General features: G+C 41.6%; 1 protein-coding gene across 11 annotated transcripts in view; it reads left to right on the forward strand.

The window, feature by feature from the left end:
• The window catches only part of Esrrg (estrogen related receptor gamma), a 606,111-nt gene that overhangs the window by 418,113 nt on the left and 161,911 nt on the right, over positions 1-26,087 (forward strand). For all 11 annotated transcript variants that reach the window (XM_021166361.2, XM_029477729.1, XM_029477722.1 and 8 more), the window contains one exon: positions 16,300-16,715. In XM_021166361.2, the coding sequence (XP_021022020.1) occupies positions 16,313-16,715 (403 nt within the window). In that variant the 5' untranslated portion in view covers positions 16,300-16,312. The remainder of the gene's footprint in view (positions 1-16,299; positions 16,716-26,087) is intronic.

The following is a 26,087-nucleotide window of genomic DNA, read 5'->3' on the forward strand; positions in this document are numbered from 1 at the left end:
AGCCCATCCTCCTGCTTCAGCGTCTTGAATAGATGTGATTATAGGCCTGTGACACCGGGCTGGACTCTTTGTTCTTATTTCTACTTCCCAAATCACAAAAAGCTTGGGTTTATTCTGTCTCCCATTTATATCTTCCTTACTGTAAAATCCAAACACACCAGTCTTTTCTTGTTTGTTTCAGTTTGTTATTTGTTTGAGATACAATCTTATCATGTTGCCCAGACTTGCCTAAAACTTACTGTGTAGGTGACGGTGCCCTTGAACTCTCTATCCTCTTGACTTCATTTCCCAAGTTCCTGGACTACAAGCATGTAGCACTAAGCTGGTCTTCTAAGACAGCACAGTGCCAAGGTCTTCCTATATAGGCTTGACCACCCTGGAGAACTCTATGTAGACCAGGTTGACCTTGAACTCATAGATACTCTTCTCTAAGGCCCTCCTGAGTGTTGGGATTAAAGGCGTGTGTTTCCATACCTGACTCCCAAGCCAGTCTTTAAAGCCCACTTGTTCCTATTCTCATTCCCATACCATGTTTTGACTTTCTCATGGGCCGGGTGTTAGGGAAGCAGGGAAGGAAGTCATGTGTATTTTCTTTACTCCAAAACTTGAAGCAGATATTAGCAATTATTTTATGTTGGTGTTTACAAACATTTTATAGTTTCAAAACAGAATACAGTAAAAGACTGTTATTTAAACCAATAGAGAATTAATTATTCATTGAGGGCTCATGTTTTTTAAAAGTCCTAAGAACTGGACCCCTGCCCCGATGGAAACTTGTGGTCCTTCAAAGTCATTATACTTAACTCATTGTTTAAACCTTTGCTTAGATAACCTGTATGACAATAAACTTAGATACAGCAAAACATGTATCTGTACGATGGCAAATGTGACTTAGGTCACACCCAGCTAGCCTCCAGCTTCCTGTATTCCTCAGCAAATCCACCCGCCCCACCGCTGCGGGACACAGCAGACTGTCAGGATGCAGAGCTTCTGGTGCTGTAGCACTGCCCAGACCCAAAGTTCACACCACAGCTTCAGGTCTCTGCTTCTTTAGCCAGTTTTGCTTTGAAGATCAAGTATCCCAGTATCTTTGATCCCAGTTCCTGTCTTATAGTGTTGACACAGAATCCTCTAGGTGTGCATTTATGTGTGTGCACATATGTATTTGTGCTAGGGTGTGAACATATGTGAGAGTACATGCATGTGTTATAAGTATGTACCTCTGTGTGTTTATGTGTGTATATATGAACATGTATGTGTGTCATGTGTATTCATAAATATGCATGTGTGTCTATGAGTGTGAGTAGGTACCTATATACACATATGAATATGTATGTATGTGTCTGTATATAAATGCATATATATGTATAAATGTAACATAATTTGTTCCGCAGTCATGGGACTCTCTTTTCTGCTGTGGACTCTCATGACACACATTTGGTTATGGAGTTTTATACTTCTTACCAAATATTTCAGAGCACAGTTGTGATGTGGTGTCCCCCTTCACTTAAAAAGAATCTTCTAAACTTTTTTTTGAAGAGGTCATATGATTTATGCAATCATTTTCCAGTTTATTAACATACACATCTGCACTTGGTGTTTTTTTGTCCATAGATTTTTTTTTAGCACTTGCATGTTTGCAAAGAAGCTAAAATTTATTTTTCTAGTAGAACTACTAAAACCTTTGTGATATCAAAATTACCATATTCCTTACTTATACCAGCTGTCTTGTATAGCATCACTTTACAATCATTAATCCATGATAAATCTCCCCCATATATATGCACAAATATGTATGTATATGTGTGTGTTTGTATATATCTGAGATTTTTGTGTATAAGCATTTTTTCTGGTTTCATGTTAGTTTGTATTTTAGCATCTAAAAATGTTTATCTTCATAATCTCTTGTTGCTTAAAAATAAAGATCTTTATTGGTATATAACTGCAACCATAAAATAAAAATATTCCTCCCTGAAAGCACGCCTTTTACATCACAGATTAGGATTTTTAAAGTATTGGGATTTAAGGTAACACCAGATTCTGGGCAGCCTTTATTTAAAGCCTTCTCTACAGAAATGTATTTGTGAGTGGTAATCATACCAAGGATCAATATAAATGTTTTTAAAATCACATTCTTGGAGGATATTCATTGACACTCCGGGTGATATGCCACGTGACACCGTTAGTGTTCTAAAACACAAGGTTATAGGAAGAACTAGTGTTTCTTCTGTTGCTAATAGAATTAGGTAGCGAGCCCAGCGACTACAAGCATAATCAAAATCAGGCCTGGTATTCAAAGCACACTTTCCCCTTCATTTTGTAATGCGCGCCCATGGGTCTTTATGTAGTATTGCCTTTAGAGATAACAAATTTTCACAGACTTAGGAAGCAATAAAATGCATTTAACACTAAATCTTTACTGAGCATAGTTTAATCTTTCTCTGATGCAGAAAGCACTTTATAATTTTATAGCTCGGCAGGCTCATTATTGTGTGCTGGTTATTATCCTGGTGAAGGGTCGGAGCCTTGGTGAATCACAAGCGCTCGCTGAGAGCAGCTCAGCTAGAGAAAGGCCAGTGTGTGTCTGTGTATTTTATCTTAAGATATACACTTTTTCCCCACTTCCATTTCTCCAAGGTTTTGATTTCTGCCCTTCAGTATTCTCCCTAAATATATACATCATCCTCTTGAAATTTCCTTAACAAAAATACAATTTCAGGCTTTCTAGATGTGAAGACCATGACAAAGTGATTTTATAGCCAGTTCTGAAAGTGACTAAACTTGACAACAGTTGTGTTTTATGACAACCTCTGCTTTCATGTCCCAAGCCTGCTTTTATATCATCATTTTTTTCCACCCCAAATATGAACAATTTCATATCTCAGGATTGGCAGGAAACAAATCCCTTTCTCAGGAATACATCTTAATGGGGAAAAAAAAGCGCTTCCTGTGACTCACTGAGCCTTAACACCTTACTCTGTAATATTCGATTTCTTACTCACCACCGACAACCCAGAGCTTTGCTTCTTTTTCATGTTCATAAAGGTTGGGAAAGAATTAGTGTTATGGAAGTAAACCAGATTAAAGGGGACTGTGGATCAGATTTGGTAACAGATGGTGTTGTGGAAATTAAAGGTTCTTTGCGAACGGCCATGGCAGCAGCTTGCTTCTGTTCCCCGGGTCTCCCTTCCGAGCACTTGATAGACGGGTATAAATCACGGCAATCCTGTCTTGACAGCCAATTTCAAGAATTTGATCTGGTTAAAGACACGGCTTTCCTGCTCTGTGTGGAAACCTGCCTCGATTTTATTACCACTCGGTACCTTTGCCTCTTTAGAAATCGGGCTCACCTGCCTCTTCTTAATGAAATTTTGCTTAATTACAGTTTTAGCTCTTTAGTGTTAATTACTTTTTCTTTCAATTCTGTATTTCCTAATGTCTCTGAGGGGATTTATTTTCTCTCTCCCCCACCCTTTTGATTCATACATGCTTTTATGGTTTTCCAAAAATGTTATTCCTTTTTAGAATTGTCAGAGTCATTCTTTGAGCGTCTTTCCTTGAGACTCCTAGTGACCAAAAGCATCAATGAAGAATCATCTTTGGTTTTATTTTATTTTTTTTAATTGTTTTTAATTTACTTAAATAACAGATTTCCCTATGACTGTTTCGTGGTCTCATTTGGGTGAGCATCTTTCCAGATCTTCCTCTCTCTCCATCTCCTGACTAAAATGTTTATTTTAAGGAGATAGATGTCGGTGTGGCATAGTAAAGTTTCCCAACTAGAAAAAAATAAAAAAAAATTGAAAGAAAGTTTTCGGAAGCAATCCTTAAACATAGCAATATCTTAACAAAATAATAATAATGAATAAAAGTGAGTGATACAGGCTGCCTCCCCCATCTGGTAAATGAAACTTACCAAGTCACAGACTTGGGTGCAGTGCCCATAACCGGCCTCTTATGAATTGACCTGTGCTGACCCAGGAAATCAGAATTAGAATATGGTGTTCAGACTTAGGACCTCTATATGGCTGGAAATAGTAAACAAATTGTGTGGATCAGGTCTGCACAGACCACTGGGGGAGGCTGCACTCAAGAGACCAGTCCCAGGATTGCCTCTTGCAAATCCACGTGGTATTTGGCCTCTCTACCTATCCCCACCCCCCCCCAAAAAAAAGAAAACAGAAAAGGGGAGCCCAAACCATAGGCCAAAACAATCTGCAGAAATGAAGAGAGGATCTGAGGCAGCCAAGGGGGCTGCCAGCAGTTGGTAGAGACGGTGTTTCCTACTGGCAGTCAAATCAAATGTAGTAACAACTCAAAGGCTCCCTGCTGCTCCCTGACAGCATGGCTTCACACACTGGGGCAAACAACCACTTAAACACTGATTGCAGGGAATTGCCCTTTCTGCCAGCACCTCCCACCTTGGGAGGAATGAGCAAAGAAGAGAGTCATTTCTAGGGGTACACCAAGAAGCCGGCTGCCCAGTCCACCTCAGATGGTCAATGCTCTGTCCTGGGCCCACAAGGGAACTGGCCTTCTCTGAATGTCAGTGGTCCTCAACCTATGGGTTGCAACCTCTTTGGGTGATTGAAGGAACCCTTCATGGGGGTCTCATCTCAGATATCCTGCATATCAGATACTTAGATTATGATTCATAGCAACACTAGCAAAATTACAGTTATGAAGTAGGAAGGAATAATTGTATGTTTGGGGGGGTCAACCACCGCCCAAGGAACTGTGTTAAAGGGTCACAGCATTAGGAAGGTTGAGAATTAAGGCTGAATGTGATGTCTACAGCTGCACTGTGATGAGACAAGTGTTTCTGATGATTCTTTGTTAACACACACACACACACAGGGTCTTAATGTCTCAGCGTTAACTGTGTGTATGTGCTTTTATGACAGCCTTTGCCCTCAGGGTCTACTTAGAGGCATTATTAGTGTGGTTTTAGTGGACTCTAATGCATTTTTTAAAAAAAAGATCTATCTATCTATCTATCTATCTATTTAATGTACATGAGTACACTGTTGATGTCTTCAGGCACACCAGAATTGGCCATTGGGTCCCATTATAGATGGTTGTGAGCCACCATGTGGTTGCTGGGAATTGAACTCAGGACCTTCGGAAGAGCAGCCAGTGCTCTTACCTGCTGAGCCATCTCTCCAGCGCCCCCAATGCATTTATTTTTCTTTTGAAGAACTACAAGAAACCTAGGGACGCATACAGGTGACACTTGTCACTGTACAAGTGAGGAAACAGCGTCCACATGGTAGGTACCGTGGCCATGGGTAACAAAGCCAAGTGTTCAGGTTCAGACCCACGCTCTCCTACTGAGTCCACTACTGACAACTCCGGGCTCTAAACAGGCCCAGAGAATTCTGCTAAAGACAGTTCTTTAAAAAAAAAAATCAGGTATTTTGAGTGACAAATAAGATTTAGAAAGTCCTTTGCATGCTAGTGTTTGGCCCTTTGGATGTGTCAAACAGCACAAGAGTCCCTCTGATCTGAACCCTGCTCTTTGATGGCTTCTCTTGGCCTGCCTGGTGCAGAGTAAATCCCTTTTTGCAAAGCCCACCAGGCTGCAGAACAAATCCGTAGTCACGTCCATGGCCTGCATTAAATAGAGGTACAACTCTGCCGCTTTGTGGGGCCTGCAAGTGGGGCCTGGATGCTTCAGCTTCACAGGCTCTTTGAAGCAGGCAGCTCAAGGAGATGCTTTGATTCAGAGGCAGTCTCCAAATGAATAATTAGTAGCCGATTCCATCCCCCACCCCCACCCCCACCCCCACCCCATTGGGCTTCACCTGGACCACACCTGATACCAACTTAGTCTGATAGCCCGAGACCAGCTGCTCTTTTATCCAGATGTTGACTTGCAGACTAAGCGATCACCTTAAAAGTATAAATAGAGTCGAAGGCCCAGCAGATGTGTGATATGCATCTCTGGTTGTATTGCAACTCTTCCTGAATATAGGAGTTTTCATATGTGCTAAAGCAACCCTCTTTTTAAATAATTCCTTCTCCACATTCAGATTGTCTTACTACTACAATTCATCCTGGTTCTGAGTAGGTTTGCGCCCCCGTGGGCTGGTGAGATGGCTCAGTGGGTAAGAGCACCCGACTGCTCTTCCGAAGGTCCAGAGTTCAAATCCCAGCAATCACATGGTGGCTCACAACCATCTGCAATGAGATCTGACGCTCTCTTCTGGTCTGTCTGAAGACAGCTACAGTGTACTTACATATAATACTTAATAAATAAATAAATCTTAAAAAAAATAAGAGAAAAGGTTTGCACCCCACCCCCATCTAAGTATATGTCCTGTTTCCCTGGAGGCAGCTGCTCGGTGGGAAATTGTCACTGCTTTAGGAAAATATTTTATTAATAAGAAAAGGGTGCCTCCTGATAGAATTCTTCTTTCCTGTTTCATTGTAGCCAAGAGAATAGGAAGGGACATTCAGTTAGCAGAGCTTTCATTGACCTGGGTTTGATTTGTGAACTCCATCATTGGAGTGTGTGTGCAGAGCATCTATATTGAACTGTCATCTGTAAAGATCAGTGTACAGACTTCCTATGAGTAGAACGTCTGTTTGTTTCTTCTCCAGTGAGACTCACAAGAAGGTCTTCATTTAGCTGTCAGTTCCCAGTTGTCTAGACTTCTCTGCTGTGTATTTCTTGACTGCCAGAAGACAGAATTGTCTAAACATGAGCAAACTTTATTGATCCATATTTCTGTTTGAAAAATAGGAGATTTGTAGAAGCAGTTGGCTCTTTCTTTCCTTGCTACGGAGGGAGTCTGCTCATGGCGTAGTAAATCTCTAAGACGGAGCAAACGTTAGATTCAGTACATTATAAGCTTCATTCTGATGATTTACCTTATGTTGTCTTTCCATCTGAGAACTGTCATTTCTAGTGATAGTCCCCACCTGATGCCCAGGGCTGTTTCTCTCTACCCTGGGGCTGGTGACCCAGTTTACCCTAAGACACTTACTTGGCAGTAGGCTACTCTATTCTAAAGCCCTGGGGCTGGTGACTCAGTTTACCCTGAGACACTTACTTGGCAGTAGGCTACTCTATTCTAAAGCCTTCCTGCTCCTTGTTCTTCCAGTTTCCTGGAGACTAATTTGTGTAAAATAAGATTATTCCTTGAGATAAAATGATTGTTTTCCAGTGTATATCACATATGGAGTGTCTGATGAGACACTTTAAAAGGTCGTTAAGATCTACAGGTATCATGTCTATGAGCAGCTTCAAGGACATAGTTAATTAACCTGCATTAAGAACAAATATATACACTTGTTAAAACACTTAATTTATCTCAATAGTATTGACTTCATGGCAGAATTTTGTTTAACCTCAATGGCACCCCCCCACACACACTATTTCCAGGACTTGAATGTGATTCTGCATAGTAGTTAATAGCCATCATCAGTTAAGTATCATGTTAGTTATAAAGTAATGTCATAAGAATTGATTTGGAGTTGGCAGTGGGAGAGAGTACTTCCTTCAAAGCCAACCTAGGTGATTAGCTGGAGTTTTAAGTAGAATCGTGGTTCATATAAACTGTCTGTGTTACATGAGTGCCCATTATATTAAAGAAAATCTCAGACAGTTAATTATGGGAAACTTCATGTATGCGATTAGCTAGCATGACTATGCATCTAACAGTTCTATTGATTTGCTCTCTTGCTGTATCTAGAAGCTATAAACAAGAAACACTCACTCCCAGGTTGAAACAGGTCCAAGAAAACAAGCTAAAGATAAATCAAACTACTAAGGACATGTGAGTCAGATGAAAGCCTTAAACACAGGAACCATACATGACGTACAACACAGGTGACATCACAGCACCTTCCCTGTTCTTCATTCCTGATGCCCACCAACCAGGAAGCAGATTACATCACCAAGCAGTATGGAAGTAAGAGGGGTTCCCTACGTCAAAAGCAAATAATGGTGCTGGTAAAGGTCTGCCATCCCAACATTAAAAAATCCAGAAGCAATAGGATCAGGAGTTCAAGGCTAGCCTCAGCTACACAGAAAGTTCAAGGTCAGCATGGACTACATGAGACCTTGTCCTGAAAAATAAAATTGAGGGACTGGAGAGATGGCATAACAGTTAAGAACAGTTTCAGCACCCAGATGTCAGACCTCTTCTGGCCTCTGTGAACCCCAGGCGTGTGGCACACACATACATGCAGGAAAATTATATATGCATGTAAAAAATGTAAAAGTTGATCCTGAAAAACAAATGAATAAATAAATAGCTGGTCTGGATGTCAAGAAGGCTGATAGCAGTGGTGTTTGGGTCCATGACATAGAAAATGGATCCTGGTATTTCTACAGCGACCACTACATACTTACAGTGTGTCCATCTCTTGTGAGGTTGTGTGGTCTTCCCATTGCATCTCCCTTGCCATCTCTCTGGCCGTTCAGGGCTGAAAAGGAACACTCCCCTATCTTCCTTTGTTGCAGCTGTTGCAGCAAGAATAGCCCCACAGTCCACTGGATGGGACTTTGAATGTTGGAAAATAATCTGAGACTCAGGGATCACTAGGGCTTAAACCACGATAGCAGAATAACTCAGTATCAGGAGAGGGAACGAGACCTTTGAATTTCAGGTTATGTTGTTCTGTTTGAAGTTTAGAGTGCATGGGAAAAGCACCGTTTAGACAAGAGGTGAAACCCCCTTCATGTCTTCTAGATTTCTCTTCCCCCATTTTGGGTGAGTTGGGAAGCTCCCTGCAGAGATGAGAGAGCTTTCTGATCACATAGGTAGGGAGGGCCCCAGCTTATTTTCTCCCTGGGGGAGCTGTATCCTTATCCCCAGGCTACATATCCAGGGGGCACTTTCTTGGGATGGGTTGAGTTAAAGAGTCTCCTGGACTAGATGCACAGGCTACTCACCCAAGAAAGCTGTATCACTGAACGACTGATCCAATCATGCTATGAGAAATCCGTGCTGGTAAACGGGCCACCCTTTTCACAATCAGATGCAGGTGTGTGCGTCTGTTGTCCGTGTGGTTTTGTCTTTGTGAGCACCTGGGTCAGGATTTATGATTCTCCAGCAACAAACAGTGATCCTCTCTCTGGTTAACCAGGCAGACCTGAAGATCTTTCCTATTAAAAGAAAAAGCCCCTCTCTCGTTCTTCCCCAACTAAGCCAGTGTACCTTAATGCAATGATGGTATGTTAGACACAGCAGTTGTCAAAGCACCGTATTACCGTGAAGCCATAATGACACCCTGTCTCTCCAAAGTAGTCATGTTTTCTCAAATCACACGTTGCACCGTTGATTTCTGACATGACACTTCATGCGCCTGCTTCCCTTTCTTCAGAATCTCCATTCAATCAACAATAGCAGCTGGAGCCCTGTTTCCTGACTAAGTGATTCACATCTCACCACTTTACAAAGTGCAATTAGTTGGGGGGAGTCGGGTGGGGGCACATTGTAAAGTATTGCTTGAAGTTGTAACTCAGGCTGCCAGGGGAGCCAGGCTGGGGTCACTGGCTAGGCAGCCTCTCACTGGAGGGACCTTCTTCTAAAAGCATTAAGAAAAAATAGCTATAGGCTACCCAGAGAGCTTGGTTCTTCTCTTAAACAAACATGCTTCTGTATTTTCTCTGATGAGTTCAGAAGGTAGAAAACCGACCAGATCTCTCGTTAACTTGTACGTAGAATAGGTGGTGATCCCACAACCGCCATGTCACCCTCCTTTCTGATAGCGATACCTTCCTGTGACTCATTGGTAAACGTGCCCTGTGTCTGGTGTCTGTGTTCTCATGCACACAAAGTAGGAGAGATGTTTTTAGAACGGTTTGAATAGTAATGATGGTAGATTCCTACTTAGAACCTCTAGGATAACTCAGAAAGAAGCAAAGTGGTAGAGTCTTCAGGTAACTTATGCTGAAACTACATTTCAGGGAGCCTATGAATCTGCCACCGGTGGGCATATAAGACAAGTTCACATCTGGTCTGGCTGTGATAATCAAGATGAGGCAGGGGGACAGCTACACATTTCCTATGAGAAATATGAACCTTCTTATTAGTATTAGAATTAATTAGTATTAGTATTAGCATTTTGCTTGGTTTTCCTTTCCTTGAGAAAACACCTTGGAAACATAGACCAGGATAGCTTGCAGCTCGTGCTCCCCAGCTTCAACTCTCAACAGCAGGAACTACAGGCTTACAAACCTTTTAAAATCTGTTTTTGGCTTTATTTTATTTTTTCTTTCATGAGTAGGAAATATAATCCAATTTTGTGCAAAATTATCTTGATAAATAATGTATAGCTGTTTTTCTGTTCTCTCAGTTCTAAGGATACCGAGGTCCTCAGTAAATCACAGTCCCAGGCCAGCCTGGGCTAGAGCACAAGATCCTGTTTCAAAACAAACAAATGAACAAACAGAGGGAAAACCAAATACACAGAGCAAAACAAGAAGCGGAGGCATCAGAGACTCATGTTTGGGGCTAGGGAGGTGGATCAGGGTATAAAGGTGTTTGCAGCAATGACCTGAGTTTTCTCTCTAGAACCTGTACTGCATAAGAATAAACAAGCTCTCCCCAGACCTTACACATATGCCATTACATGCACACAGACACACAGACACACACACACAGACACACACACACACACGCACATAAATGTAATAAGTTAAAATGTCATGGTAGAGGGCTGGAGAGATGGCTCAGCAGTGAAGCATACTCTTGCAGGGGGCTTGGATTGAGTTCTCAGCACCCACATGTTGGCTTACAACTGTCTGTAACTCCAGTTCCAGGGAATCTGACACCCACTCCTGGTCTCTGCAGGCACTGAGCACATACATAGAACACATAACACATGCATGGAAAACACCCAGAGATATAAAATTTAACAGATCTTTAGAAAAGAACTCAAAACTTGAGGACTTGGATAAAACTAATTAATATTACTGAAAAAATTGGGTATCATCCTTTAACAAACACAGTTGTCTTCCGAGCATGGATCCTTTCTTTGAAACATAGATGACCCTGCATGGGGATATGAATGTGTGGAAACTCAAACTTCTACCCCTCATTCAAGCTTACTCATTACCTGGATCTGGGTAAAATTGCTAGAAACAATTATCTTGATAATTATAATATAAATTGAATATTAACTCACATTGTCCTCTTGTTTCCCCTACAGCAGCAAGTTTAATTGATTCTTTTCTTTTTCCCACTGTCTCTCTATCTGTGCACAAATGTGCACCATAGTTAATGAAACAGTTCATTTACTAAGCAGCCTGGTTTTCCTAATCTTTAATACCTAACATCAAAATCATTTATATAATCATTTATATAATCTAACTAATGTACACATAATTACAAACATACCATGCTCTATCTAATTAGAAGGTGTATAAAATACATAATAATAACCTTCAGACCCCTACCTAGACAAGGCTGAGAAGTATTCCAATATCAAAGAGTGATAATTGGGACGACTGGTTAGATGTCGTAATCCATATTGCAAGTGGTTTGTAAAGTCCTTATGTTTCGGGGACATGGTTCAATTCCTCAAATTTTGTTCCTTATTTAAAAATCTCATTTTCATTGAAAAAGAAAAAAGATTAGTTCTGAAGATCAAATCCAGGACACTAGGCTAGCCCTCCACCCCTCAGCTACCTCCCCAGGGTCCTCAGTGTTTTTCTTGATATTTCCCCTATGATCCATTCCCAGGGTTTTTGAAAGCTATTCCTCCCTCTTCCTTGTCCAATCTTCTCACCTAAAATAATAAAATAAATGTAAACTGTACTGAGGCTTTAAAATAAATATTTCCTACACATTTTGACACGTTATTTCTATTCATAATTCTTTACTAAATTTAGACCTTTTTTTTTTATATTAATCCAATGTGACCTGAAATTTCTGCATTGACAGCACAATGTGAGACACTGGGCTTATTCACTTTGGCTACAGATAAAGCCATCATCTTGAAAACGGCTCTTTCTGACAAAAAGGTGTTCTTTTGAAATAAAGTCTTATTCAGTACATTCCTCTTAGAGTTAATGTGAATTTTAGTGCCTCTAATTTTAGATTGAAGTGAAGTCTAGAATAAAACCCACCAGCTGACAATTGAATTTATAGATAGTTGTGAATATTTCAGGCTTGAATAATAGAGCCGTAGAATTTCAGAGACCAAGAGCCGGAGAATTAAGACTGGCTGCGATTTTAGGTTATAATGTAATGGTGTCTAGGAAGTGTTCAGTGTAATGCGCTCAGCAGCGGTTAGGAGACAACTGTGCTCTTTGGGGGATTCTGTTTGGGCGTCACTCAACAGGGTGGATCAGCAGCCAGGGTGGGGGCGTTCTGTTCCTTTTTGTTTACGGGTGACCAGTAGGAGTTATCTGAGAAGCCAAAGCCGATAGTCTCTGTGTGTACCCTCTGTACTCGTGCTGGCTTAGCTATTTTTATTTATACTTTTAGCTGCAGTGGAATTGAACTCATGGTCTCATGCAAGCATTCCTGAGCTACACCCACAATCTTGTGTGTGTGTGTGTTTTGTATATTTGTATGTGAGAGAGCATTTGTGTGTGTGGTGTGTGTGTTCATGTATATACAGGTGCTCATGTATGTGATCCTATGTGTTGAGGTCACAAGACAACCTTGCTTGTTCACTCTTAGGTGCAGTCCACTCTATTCCTTTTTCCTTTTTTCCTTCACTTCCTAGTCCTCCTGTTCTTTTTATCTATCTATCTATCTATCTATCTATCTATCTATCTATCTATCTATCTGGCATCTGTTTGTCTATCTATCTATCATCTATCATTTACCTATCTACATGACATCTATCTGTCTGTATGTCTATCTACCTATCTTCTATCAATCAATCAATCAATCAATCAATCAATTAATCTATCCTATATCTATTTATCTATATGTATGTATCATCTATTTATCTATCATATCTATGTATGTATATATGTATGTATGTATGTATGGGTCTATCTATCATCTATCTATTTATCTATCATATGTATGTATTATCTATCATCTATTTATCTATTTGTATGTATGTATGTATGTATGTATGTATGTGTCTATCTATCTATCTATCTATCACCTATCTATCTGAAATTTTGAGACAGATTCTCTCACTAGCTTGGGATGTGGCAAGCAGACCAGGCTCCTGGCTATCGAGGCCCAAGCATCCCCCTGTTTTTGTTTCCTCAGTCCTAGAATTACAAACACATGCCGCCAATGCCCAGCAGTTTTGTTTTGTGGATTTTTTTTCTTTAATATGTATTCTGGGATTGAATTATAGTAGCACTATCTCTCCAGGTCTTATATTTTCTGTTTTGAGACAGCATCCAAATTGCATATGCTGGCCTTAAACTCACAGTTTGTAGGCAAGACAAGTCTTAAATTTGTGGTCCCCTCTTCTCAGTTTTGCTAGCACAGACGGTTACAAGTATGTGCCCTCAGGCCCAGACATGTATGTTTTAGATACTTTTAAACTAAAAATAACTAATTATATCTATATGGTAGGATGTTATGTGCACATGAGTGCAGTGTCTGTAGCAGCCGGAAGGTCTGTAGGATCCCTTGGAGCCAGATATGCAGGATTCTGGGATACAAGCTTACATACTTCTGCAAGAGCAGTACATGACCCTAGCACCGAGCCATCTCTCCAGCCCTCAGTCTTGTTGTAGACGGTGACAGGCACTATCAAAAGCTCTCTTGGCCTCGATACACTTTTTCTCCAAAGCTGGGAATGACACCTGAGTTCAGGTGCCGCTTTTTCCAATTCCTGGTTCTAATCTTCATTCTACTTCAGAACAGCTGACTAAGGAACAACCATATTCATATTTCCAACAGGTAGAAGTTATTAATGAAGGGTGCAGTTTATTTTGGAAAAGGACCTCATGCAACCTGCAGCACAAATCTGGTTTGTTTGTGACTGGAGTGACCAGAGCCCATTTAGAAGATCCTGTCTCCATTCCAGGGGCTTCCTTGGCAGCAACACCCCTCAACTCCCTGTTAGCATCCAGGTTACTGGAAAGTATGGATGGAGATTTTTGAAAGAGACAGTCAGCTAAGGTTTCCTCATTTTTCATGGATAGGGTTGAACAACATGCCATCGTGTGTCGGACACAATAGTGACTTAGCAAATAGCTGCCCTGTTAGTTTCTGGCCCAGTTCCTTAATGTTGTCATCTATAAATTTTAGAAGCATAGGAGAAAAAGTAAGCCCATGGGGGACAAATATTGAGATGAGTGATTACTAAGTTGATAGAGAAAGGTGGTAAGTTTTGTGACCAGGAAGCTCAAAGCAGGTTCTCACTGGGGGACTGGACAGAGGTACCAGGAAAAAAAAAGAAAAAAGAAAAAGAAAAAGAAAGTACAGGGTGGTGGGGGCAGCAGTGGAAGAGTTAATTGTCGAAGCTATGAGAGAAAAGAAGGGGAGAGAGAGCTTCTATGGTTTAGTAGACAATAACTTCTAACTGGTAGCCCAAGATCATAATGTATGGACAAGCAGTCCAGTAATAAGTGAACTGCCATTGTAATAGCTGCAAATTAAAAGGAAGTCAGGTTGGGTGGCTGCTCTAAGTCGAGCCAACCTGCTTTCTTTCAAACACCGACTTGAGGAGAATGCTTAGCTCAGAGTGCAGGCAGGGGGACAAGGAGAAAGATCTATTAATTACAGTGCTCATTAGCAGTGACAGGGACAAGCAGATGCAGGGGGAGAGAATGCTGCAGCCAGGGCTGGCAAGGGGGATCTTTTTTTTTTCCCCTAGCTTTTGGGAAAGGGACAGTACCGGTGGATAAGTGAATGCAAGGAGATCCTTGGGTGGCTTTCTTCTCTCTACACATGGTCATATGGCTCCGTTTCAAGAAGCAGAGACGTTCCCACAGGGAAAGATATTTGAGGAAGAGGTAACGTCCTGCCCTTGTGCTTTGTTTTTGAAACTGCTCACTTTGAAGAGTTAGGTAGACATTTCTGATAGGAAATTCCATAGCTTCCTCCCTTTATCTAAAAGGGATTGAAACAACGGGGGGGGGGGGGGGAGGGAGACATGGAGGAGAGCCTGAAATTTGTTCGGTGATAAAATATCATTAGATTTATAGTGAAAGTGATAATTGCATCCATTCAGTTATACTGTGACTACTCCCCCAAATTCTAGAGAATGACCATCACACACAGTGGGATCCCCATAAATCAACTTTCCACTGGGAAGCAATTATCTAAGTCCCTTTCTCAACTGTCACCTTTTCATAGTAGCATCTAGGGTTCTTAGAAGCTTGGCTAAGAGGGGCTTTACACCGTGGTGAGGCAGAAAGCCAAGAGGACCAATTACATCTTTGCATCTAATTACCTTTATAGAAATCTACCCACTTATGGGGCCAATGGAGAGGGAGGGCGGCGTGGTTCTTCTAGGTTAGAGAAATAGTTTGTTAGATTAGTTACCTCATCCCAGAGCCTTTCATAAGGTTATGGGGTTTTTATGCTCTTAAGGGGGAGTCAAGGAGAGGCCCATCATAAATCTAATTTGTCTAAAATGATGAGATTCTTTCTGATGCTACAGCACAGAATATCTCACACTTCCTGACTCACAGGTACTGTGCAGTCTAGGGGTAATTACTGAGAGTCGTCTTTCAATGCCTCTCTCTGTCTCTGTCTGTCTCTGTCTCTCTGTCTCTCTGTCTCTGTCTCTCTCTCAAACACACACACACACACACACACACAGATTATTCACTAATCCGTGCTATCAATCTTCCACTAAGTTTTGTGAAACTGGTGAGCTGGCACTCACAAGATATCATTATGTATGGAGCCTGAAAATATCTGTTCTTGGTAGAAAAGAAAAATTGGATTCTGTTTATGACAAAATGAACACAGTATCATGATGTGGAGTGGAACACAGAGTGGAGATAAATGCAATTTGAGGGACGACAGGGACTTTGCAAATCACCACTGCTTTGTTGATAAATTCAGAATCTGGAGAGCCAGGGTAGCATTGCCAGTGGTTCTTCAAGAGAAAGATAAAATCAAAACAACTGGACCCTTTAGAGCCTTTGTTTATGGCCTGTCTGGGAGCTTTGATGTAACCCTGTCATGCCCTTATGCTGATTACCTTCTTGTAGAACAAGAGATATTGACTGGAGAGTGAATGATGGGTAGTCTCAGCCCTTAGGAAGGACTCTGAAAGAGCAATGCCTTTAACATACCAATATGCTGCCCTCCTTCCTCTCTGCCACGTCTTTGTGTCCACATTGTTGGGACTCGGTTTGATAGTCTCTCTCCTTCTCTCTCCCCCTCTTTGTCTTCCCCTCACTCTCAGGCTTCTCTGCAGAATGTCAAACAAAGATCGACACATTGATTCCAGCTGTTCGTCCTTCATCAAGACGGAACCCTCCAGCCCAGCCTCCCTGACGGACAGCGTCAACCACCACAGCCCTGGTGGGTCTTCCGACGCCAGTGGGAGTTACAGTTCAACCATGAATGGCCATCAGAACGGACTGGACTCGCCACCTCTCTACCCCTCTGCTCCGATCCTGGGAGGCAGCGGGCCTGTCCGGAAACTGTATGATGACTGCTCCAGCACCATCGTAGAGGATCCCCAGACCAAGTGTGAATATATGCTCAACTCCATGCCCAAGAGACTGTGCTTAGTGTGTGGCGACATCGCCTCTGGGTACCACTATGGGGTTGCATCATGTGAAGCCTGCAAGGCATTCTTCAAGAGGACAATTCAAGGTAAGGGCTGCCCCACTCCTCTATTTCTTTTCACTGGGACTCATTCTCCTATTTCATATCATGTGTAGAAAATACAAATATATGGATATATATGTATGCAATAATCCCTCCCCAGCTGCTCACCATGCCCCTTCCTGTTTCACTGTGGAGTTCTTGGTAGGCAATGATTATGAGGACATCTCAGAGAGCATAGTAGGTCTGAAGACTAGCTGAGCAGTGCATAGTAGGTTGACTGTTCAGCCATTTCTCATAGATTTTAGAAAGTGATAAAATGTAAACCAATGTTTCTCTAAACTGCTTATGTTTTAAAGGCCCTTGGTGATCTTGCCAGGATGTGGTTTACTGTGTTCTTTCTCCAGAATCTCTGTTTTCTTAGAGCTGTGGTGATCCCTGAGAATTTCCATCCCTCAAAAGCTGCCAAGGATGCTGGTTCTGGCAGTCCAAGGGTTGCAGTTTGAGAAATACTACTCTTGACATATTTATCATGAACTCCACATCTCTCCCTTGTAGCTGGGTATATGTTTCCCAAGTTTATGAATGGACTTATGCAAAAATTATACCAAGGAAATTGCATTTAAGTATAAAACATACTTCCAAACAAATACCAGTGATGCATAACCAAACCTTAACAAATCTGTAGATTTAGAAATAACATTACTTCCTGTACAAAATGTTGAATGATTGAAACTTATATCTTCTTCTTTAAACTAGTCATATACAAATATAGAACCTAGCACACACACACACACACACACACACACACACACACACACACATATATATATGCAGAAAATTAGTTTTCACTTTTTTTAATTACATGAGTGGAGGAAAGAATAATCACTTATTAAGGGTCTGAAGCACACTAATAATTCTGCTCATGCTACCACACACACACACATACACACACACACACACACACACACAGAGAGAGAGAGAGAGAGAGAGAGAGAGAGAGAGAGAGAGAGAAAGATGATAGAGAGATAGATAGACAGACAGACAGACAGATAGATAAATATAGGCAGGAAGACAGACACATAGCTCATATGTCCATGCTGGGATTGAACTCAAGGTCTTCTGTATGTGCTCTAACATTGGGCCACACTTCCAGCCCCTAATGGTCAGCAGCCAGTCTTATACACACAGTCTAACTTCTCATGTATCCATATTTCTCAAGCTTTTCTGATTATTTGGAATTTCCAGGAAACAATATTCCCAAATATTTCTTCCAATGCCTGAGCCCCTAATATCTGTATTAATTTTTCTTGGGTACAGTCAGGGCAAAGGGATTTTTGGCAGCTTCCTAGGTGATTCTTAATGTAGAGTTAAGGTGATGAGTGAGTGCCCTGGGCTGTGTGAATGTACCAGTGGTCCTCGGAGTGTGATGGCTGTGTTAGAACTGTCAGCATCACCAAAGAATGGGTTAGCAATGCAAACCCTCAGCCTCCTACTAGGCTAACCCAATAAGAGTCTCTGCTGTGAGCCTGGAACTCTAGGGTTCATGAAGACCCCTAGGTGCAGAGGTTGGAGGATGCTACCCTGAATCACATTGATGTTGATTTACCACTGGCATCTTACCATACATCTGAGGCTCTTTGTGGAACACAAGTAAAGTCATATTATTCAAACCCTTAATGGTCATAGTACCTTGTTTTTTAAGGTGCTTGCTAAGCACTGATACTTTTGACGTATTTTAATAAACAGTGATTTTAGAGTGTCAATTTGCATGTGGAGTAACTTGAAGCCCTTGGTTTTTGTCCTGTTTGTCACTGGGTGCTAGGGATGGCAGCTAACTTTGTACATGCTAAGTTCATGCTAAAAAAATGCTATATTGTTAATCTACATCCCTTCTCCTTTCATCCATGTTGTTTCTTTCAATGTCTTTACTAGCTGAGAGCACAGGGTTTACAGACAGCACAACAATATGGTGGCTGAGTATAAGGCTCGTTTCTAGACTCAAGCTTACCATACTTAAAACTCTAGGCTCGATTGAACAATTTTTAAAAAGCATATACTGTTCAAGACTGAAACACTTTTCAGCCCTGGAACACGTTTCAGCCCTGGAACAACTTTTAGAAAGCATCCACTGCTCAAGCCATCATAGCGATTACATAAGGAAGCGGATATTTCCATAGACTCTTGTGGTTTGAAGAGAAATACATCCAAGTAGAGCATTCAGAAACTCGTTAACCACTAACAGCTGCATCTTTCCATTTTCTGGGTCAGAAGACTGTGCTTTGTTTTTTTCCTTATTAAAATCCTCCAGCCCTTGGATCATCTTTTAAACACCTATCCCTAGTGCCATCCTAGGGGCAGTGCTTAAGGACTTAAGATGAAATACAAAGTCACACGTCGAGGTTGAGGGTGTGGCTCAGTGACCCAGCAAGGACTTAGCATGGACAAGTCCCTGGATTCAAGTTCTTTTACCACCTCCAGGGACAGCAATCAAACACATAAGGGTATTCTTTAGGGAACCTGGGCCAAATACATCTTCATCCTATTGACTGATAATTGCAAAAATTAAAGATACACACACCTCAAATCTTTGATTTGTTTTAGAAGCCATTGGCCAACATTACTATAATCTCAGGATTGCAGAGTATATACAATTTAAATTGCTAGTAAATTTTTGCTAAATTTGCATAGCTCTTGACTTGACATGTTCCAGGATGAATGAACAAATACAGGGTAGGCAGATACAGGTAGTAGACTCTCAAGGTGAAAAGCATTACCATTTACCAGCAAATATTTCCAGAGCCTTCACGATCCTGTCAGTGTGCTGGCCATAATTTCATCTTCTCAACGTTTCTGGAAATCCTATTGGGGCTAGGTGAAGTCTTCCTATACAACTCCCTTACCTTATAAGAGCATCAGCTCCTTAGAGTGGCAGTGAGGGTTACACTACTCTTCAGTGTTCTTTGTTGAGACCGAATATGCCAGAGGAAAAGAATACTGGTAGTTGTTGTTTATAGACTATTACTTTCACGTAGTAGACAAAATAGTTACTGACTGGGCAGCCACTGGCACGGAGCCACCAGTGTTCTGGGTTATCCTTTAGGATGCCGGCCGTTACCCAGAGCTCAAAGGAGCAGGGCACAGGATGATGCTTGGCATGGATGCAGAGGGTGGATTTTCCTCCACATTGGAGAGAGTGAGTTTCAAGGGTTTTGAGCAGGAGACAGAGATGTCACTGTCCCGATTAGCACTCTGGTCTTGCCCACCTGGCTGTTCTTGGAGCTGGCAGCTGGGCCACACTCAGTAAGGCTATCCTGCTAGCCACTTCCTCAGGCTTCACACTGTGCCGCTCACTTAGCCCCAAAAAGGCAGTGAGGCAAATAAAGGGATTAAATTGTGAAAGTATAATGTAATAATTAGGGCGGTAATTGTAAGGAAGATTGGAACGGACCCACCTTTTTGTGGCCAAACAGTGGAAAGTGACTAAACTCCAAAGATGTTGAAAGAGCTCAGGCACATTACAGCCCCACATGTCTGTGTTCCTACGAGGAAGGGGCAGAGTATGGCTCTGTGCACTCAGGGCAACATCGAAGCAAATTATCATTGACAGGTATTACTGTTGCCCTCCCCTCCCTGTGAACTCTTCAGGGAAGGAGTGGAGATTACATAACTCCCCTTGAGAGCCAGGCCTGCCTTCTTCTGTCTCACAGCCCCGATGGCCAGGACATTATGTAAGTGTGACTTCTGCCCCACCAGGGTCTGGGTCTGGTCTCTGTGACTTCCTGATAGACATGTGCATCCAAAAGCCAATCTGTGTGTTGTGCCTCTGAAGAATCTTGCTTCCTACGATGATGACTTATTTGGTGGATTTAGTTTGATTACTGATGGATAATAAATGTGAGATTCCAGAGGATGTACAAGAAAACACATCCTATTTTATGGAATAAAATGTAGCACAAGTCTAAAACTGAAAATAAAACCAATTATAACCTTTAAAGTAAAAATGTAGTTTTAAAAAGTTGAACCAAAATTAACAAATGGACAAACTACCCCCACAAAAAAAACCCCAAAGGACATGATGCTATCTATATAGCCTTGCTTTTGAGGTTTGAGAGGCACACACAAATAAAACAAAACATGGGGAAAATTAAACAAAGGAAACAGAATCCTGGACCTTGCATTAAGCGTTGAATTTCTCACTGAGCCTAATGATGCATGCTTTTATTCCCAGCCCTTGGAGAAGCTGAAATGGGAGGAGGTGAGTTCAAGGCTAGCTTGGGCGCTGTAGTGGGATCCTATCTGTAAGCAAAGCACTTAGGAGTAGCTCAGGGCTGCACCCTTGCCTGGCATGCATAAGGTCCTACCTTTTGCCTCTCAAACCTCAAAAGCAAGTAACTTAGTGGTGGAAAAAAACAAAATAAAACAAAATCACACGCACACACACTCACACACACACACACACACACACACACACACACACAGCCTCAATGTGGGGCTTAAGGGTTGAAAATCTGTTGGAATGGGTTCTAATTTGAACAATGAGGCCTTTGACAATACTTTGAACTTCCAGATTTTTAAACAGAAATTATATAGAGACCACAGACCCAGAGGCATGTTTAATTCTCAAGATATTTAATCTCTGCCTAGTGTAGTACCATTAGCAACCAAAGAAACAACATCCCATATGTGTAAATATGTTAAGGTCATATGCCAGAATTTATGGCTTAATAAACTGTCCTATTTTCTTATTGGAGCAAACACACTTCCAGTGGCTGGGAGGTCTGTTCTGCAGTTTTCATTTTGGAACTCCTGGAGAGTTTGTGTCTCAAAGTAGCAGTGGAAGATACATCTAGCAGTAGCCTACAGCCCAGCCACTTTCCCTTCCACCTCTGCTATACCATCTTGTTCTATTCATGTGTTGAAAGCTTTGCTCAACATCTCTAAGTCCAGTAACCTCCTCCAAACACCTGGCCCAGCCACCAGAAACACACCTCATGACTTGTGCTCACCAGCTGTCTTAGTTAGGGTTTCATTGCTGTGAAGAGACAATATAACCAAGGCAACTCTTATAAAGGACAGCATTTACTTGGGGGTAGCTTACATGTTTTTACTTCTAGCCATTAGTATCGTGGCAGGGAAGCATGGGAGTGTCCAGGCAGACACAGAGCTGGAGAAGGAGAAGACTGACATCCAGCCAGCCAAGAGAAGGGTCTCAAAGCCTAACCCCACAATGACACACTTCCTCCATCAAGGCCACACCCACTCCCAAAAGGCCACACCTCCTAGTAGTGTTACTCCATGGGCCAAGCATATTCAAATCACCACACCAGCCATAGTATTTGGTCCAGTTCCACTTGCAGAAGATGTCTTCCCAGTGAGGTTACTCAGCCACCTTGCCAGGCAAAGTGAGGGTCACAGGTATTCAAGATCTAGGCTGTCTAGCAATTGTTCCATGTCATCTCCTTGGCCCCTTCACAGATTCCTCATTAGAAAGTCACATTATCCAGTGTCCACAGCCTTAGGTACAAAGTGCATTGATAGAGTCCCACCCTACATCCTAAACATGAAGTTCAGACACTGGCTTGAAGGGCTTGCATTGAGGAGAAACGACACTTAGCGACTGCATTTGGTGCTGCCAACTGCTTCTGCCCTGTAAATTATTTCATGTGACTCTTTGTGGAAGCAGATTTTGTGAACCTGGAGTAAGGTCTTGCAGAAATGTGAAATGTATGCTTTCTTACTTCTGTTTTTGTTTTTTAACCACTATGTACAACATAGTTAGACCACAGTGTTTATAGCAATAGAGAAAACCAGAACTCACATCCTAAGAGACTGTATCCGACGAACTTCCAAAGGAATCTGATAAAATATCTTCTACCTTAATAGTGCATGGAAAAAATAATCATACCACTTTATAGCATATGTCAACTTAAAAGCTCAGCTATGCTCTACAATTAAAACCCCAAATAATACAGGAGTGTCTGAATTGACTTGATAAATCTCTGTGTGATAATCAGCTTGGAGGCAGAATTGAAGGCAGAAGTAATCTTTCAACAGAATTGCCGTCTATAATTCATTTGCTTTAACTTAGAACTTGAACTAGTTTTTGTGGTAAGTTTAATTGGCTTTTCCACTTTTTCTTGCAGTTGATTCTAATTCTGGCTAATCTGTTTTGAATTGCATTAATGTTGCAAATTCTACATTACACATTCCATCTCATGCCTACCTTATCCCTTGCTGTTCCAGGGTTTATTTTTATAGTAAGAGTATTGCGGACTTTCCATACGGGCGGGAAGTTCACCCTTCTCCCTCTTTGACCCAGAGATCCAGCAGGTACAGGTTCATTTCCCAGGGTTTGCCCAGACTCTCGGGGAAGCTGTTCTCTTGCGTGGGCTGTTGAAGGATATTGGTCAGTGGACTTCTGCAAGTAAAGGGCCAGGCAGTTGAAGTTACATTGCTTAGAATGTGAGCTTCCTGGGAGTGTGTGGGAAGGACATCTTCTCTGCCCTGCACTGCACTGCCTGCTTTGCTTTCCTTGCTTAGCTGTGTTTTTTTGTTTTGTTTTGTTTTAAAGTAAAAGTACTTCAAGCCTGAATCATAAGAACACAAGGGCAAGGCTCCATTGGACTTCCTGGCCATAGTTGGGCTACATTCTATCTAGACCCAAACTCAGCTGCTGGCAACTGTGGATAGGCTGCATTAAGCCATAAGGTTCATACTGCAGGATTTCCTAACCAGCCTGTGTATGTGTCCTTTATTTAAAGAGATGTTAAGATCACAGTGTTGATGGTTTTCGAAATCGTCACACCAGATTCGTGAGCATTTTGACTTTCTCGAGAATCAGAATTTTTTAGTATCTCCTTTGTTTATGTGTTTTTCTTTCTGGTTTAGCCCTGCATGGGCTTTTCACCTATGACCATTATGACACAAGTATGTGTGTATATATGTCTGTGTATACATACATGTGTATGTTTGAATATGTATGTATATGTGCATCTATGTTTATATGTACATATACATAAATAAATGTGTGAACATATAGGTACATGTCTGTGCATACATACATGTGTATATGTGCACAGATGTGTCTCTGTGTATATGTACAGGTACATATATCTATATATATACATGTATATGTTCCCATTTGTGTTTGTGTGCATATATACATGCATATGTGTGATGGTATATATGAATTTGGTTACATGTAAGCATATGTATGTGCAGACGCTAGTGAAGCAGAATCAGTGCAAATTAAGATAAAGTAATTAATGCTTGATTTAAAATGTTGGCTTTTTGGATTATGTAAAGCCACGGTGCTGATTCTCAAAGATTAGGTTGCAATCTTCTCACTATGTAGCTCCGGCTGGCCTCAAACTCTCCGTGCTCATGCCTCAGCCTCCTGAGTGTAAGCATTACAACAGCACTATGCCCCATGCATGGTCAGCTTGATTAGAGCTGGCAAATAAAAACTCAAAGATCCTTACTGTGTTTTTCCCTCTCTGGTTTTACAATAGAAACTCCCACTCCAGAAGCAAGAACACATAGTATCGTTTGTGTGTATTTTAGGAATATGGTATACACACTGCAGTGTTGAAAGCCACTTGAATGTGTGTATCATTTTGATGCCTAGTTTTCAGAGCGTCTGCTCCAGTTGGGAGTCAGTTGATAAGAACTCTGTTGTGTGAGGTATGAGGGATTCAGAGAGGGAATTCTAAAAATCACCAGTGAGACATTTACTTCATTCAGTGGTATTAGTGACTAAACCCAAGGGCCTTGACCCTTTGGAGGCAAATGTAAGATGAGCTATACTCCCAGCTGCCTTGAAACTCCTAGTACCTCATTTAATGGCCGGCTATACACACACTGTGAAATTATGCAAGCGGAATTGACCTTCTGAGTAATCTCTCTGCAGCGTATCCAGGCCCATGTTCCACCACTGTGTCACTTCAGAGTGTTTAGGGAGAAATAAGAAGATATAATGTCATACCCCCTGTATTATTATTATTTTATTTTTAAGTTATCGTAGAGTAAGGAAGTATATAGTTCTGTGGTAGAGCAGTTCCCTGTGATACACAACGTCACACCTCCCGTCCCCAGCACTAACATGAGCAATTATGTGAAGGGCTTTGGCTATGACTCATTTGGCATTCATGATCTTCTGGGCACCACACAGAATCCAGGCATCGAGGCACATGCATTGTAACCCTAGCACTCTGAAGGTGGAGGCAGCAGGATCAGAAGTTCCTCGCCCATGCAGTGATGATCAGGCCAGCCTGGGTTATGTCAGACTTTGTCTCCAAAACAAAAGTACTGTACCGTAATTGCAACAACACAGGCACAGTAGCCATAACTTAAAAAAAAAAATAATAATATGGCTTTTAGTCATGCCTAAAAGCGTGCTGCAGACTTTGTATTGTAAATGAGACTCTAATATAGGTAAATGGAAGCACTCTCTCTATTAGTGCCCTTGAAACGGGGCCTATGTTACTGAACCTAGAAAAAAAATAAAGCTGTCACTAGTAATAAATTATCTTTACATATGCATATGGGCTCTGGGAATCAAACCCAGGTCCTCCATAAAAGCAGCACAGGTTCTTAACTGCTGAGCTAGCTGTCCCTCTGGCCTTTTTTATTTATTTTTTGTTGTTAAATACGTACAGATGTGCATTCGCAGCCCTCTCATTCATTCTTGTGAACTTTCTTTAACCAAATCTCTGGTTAGAAACTCTGATCAAGTTCTGGGCCTGGAGCTACCAGGAGATTTCTTTCCTTCCCTAACCCTGTCTTCCCCACACCTGCCTGTGAGACACTCTCACTGGGAGAAAGCAGTGTTCTCTTTCTCTTTGATGCTAAAGATTTCCTCCAGAGCTCTGCTACTTTAGCCTGGTGCAGCCCCACCTGACTCCAGGAGGTTTGGGTCTGTCCCTCCAACTCTCGGGGACTTCGTGGCTCACTTCAATCCTGGCCAGTTTGCCAAGTAGAATTTTTGTCCTGGTATTGGGCTTTCTCGGGGAGTGAGGTGACCTGATATTTTGCCTGCAGTTCAGTGGACTTTTCCCTAGCATCTGACGCTGTAATCAGTATTACCTGGTGATAATGGTGACTGATGAGGCTGACGAGATTGTTTGATTACTTGATAAACTCAAACAAAGGAACCAGTACCTTTGTCGACAAGGGACAAGGGGAGAGCTCTCCTTGACATCCCTTGATTAGAAAACAAGTCTTTTTAAAAATGTATTATCATTGGTTTCTTTGAGGCAAAATTTCACACCTAGCCTGATTTTGAACTTGCAGAAATCCCTCTGCCTCAACGCTCAGCCTCCTGAGAAGTTTATAGGCACATTATTTCCAGAGTTTTTGTTTGCTTGTCTCCGTTTTTTTTTTTTTTTTTTTTTTTGGTTTTTTCGAGGCAGGGTTTCT

This window comes from Mus caroli, chromosome 1, assembly GCF_900094665.2.
Source record: "Mus caroli chromosome 1, CAROLI_EIJ_v1.1, whole genome shotgun sequence".
NCBI lineage: Eukaryota > Metazoa > Chordata > Mammalia > Rodentia > Muridae > Mus > Mus caroli.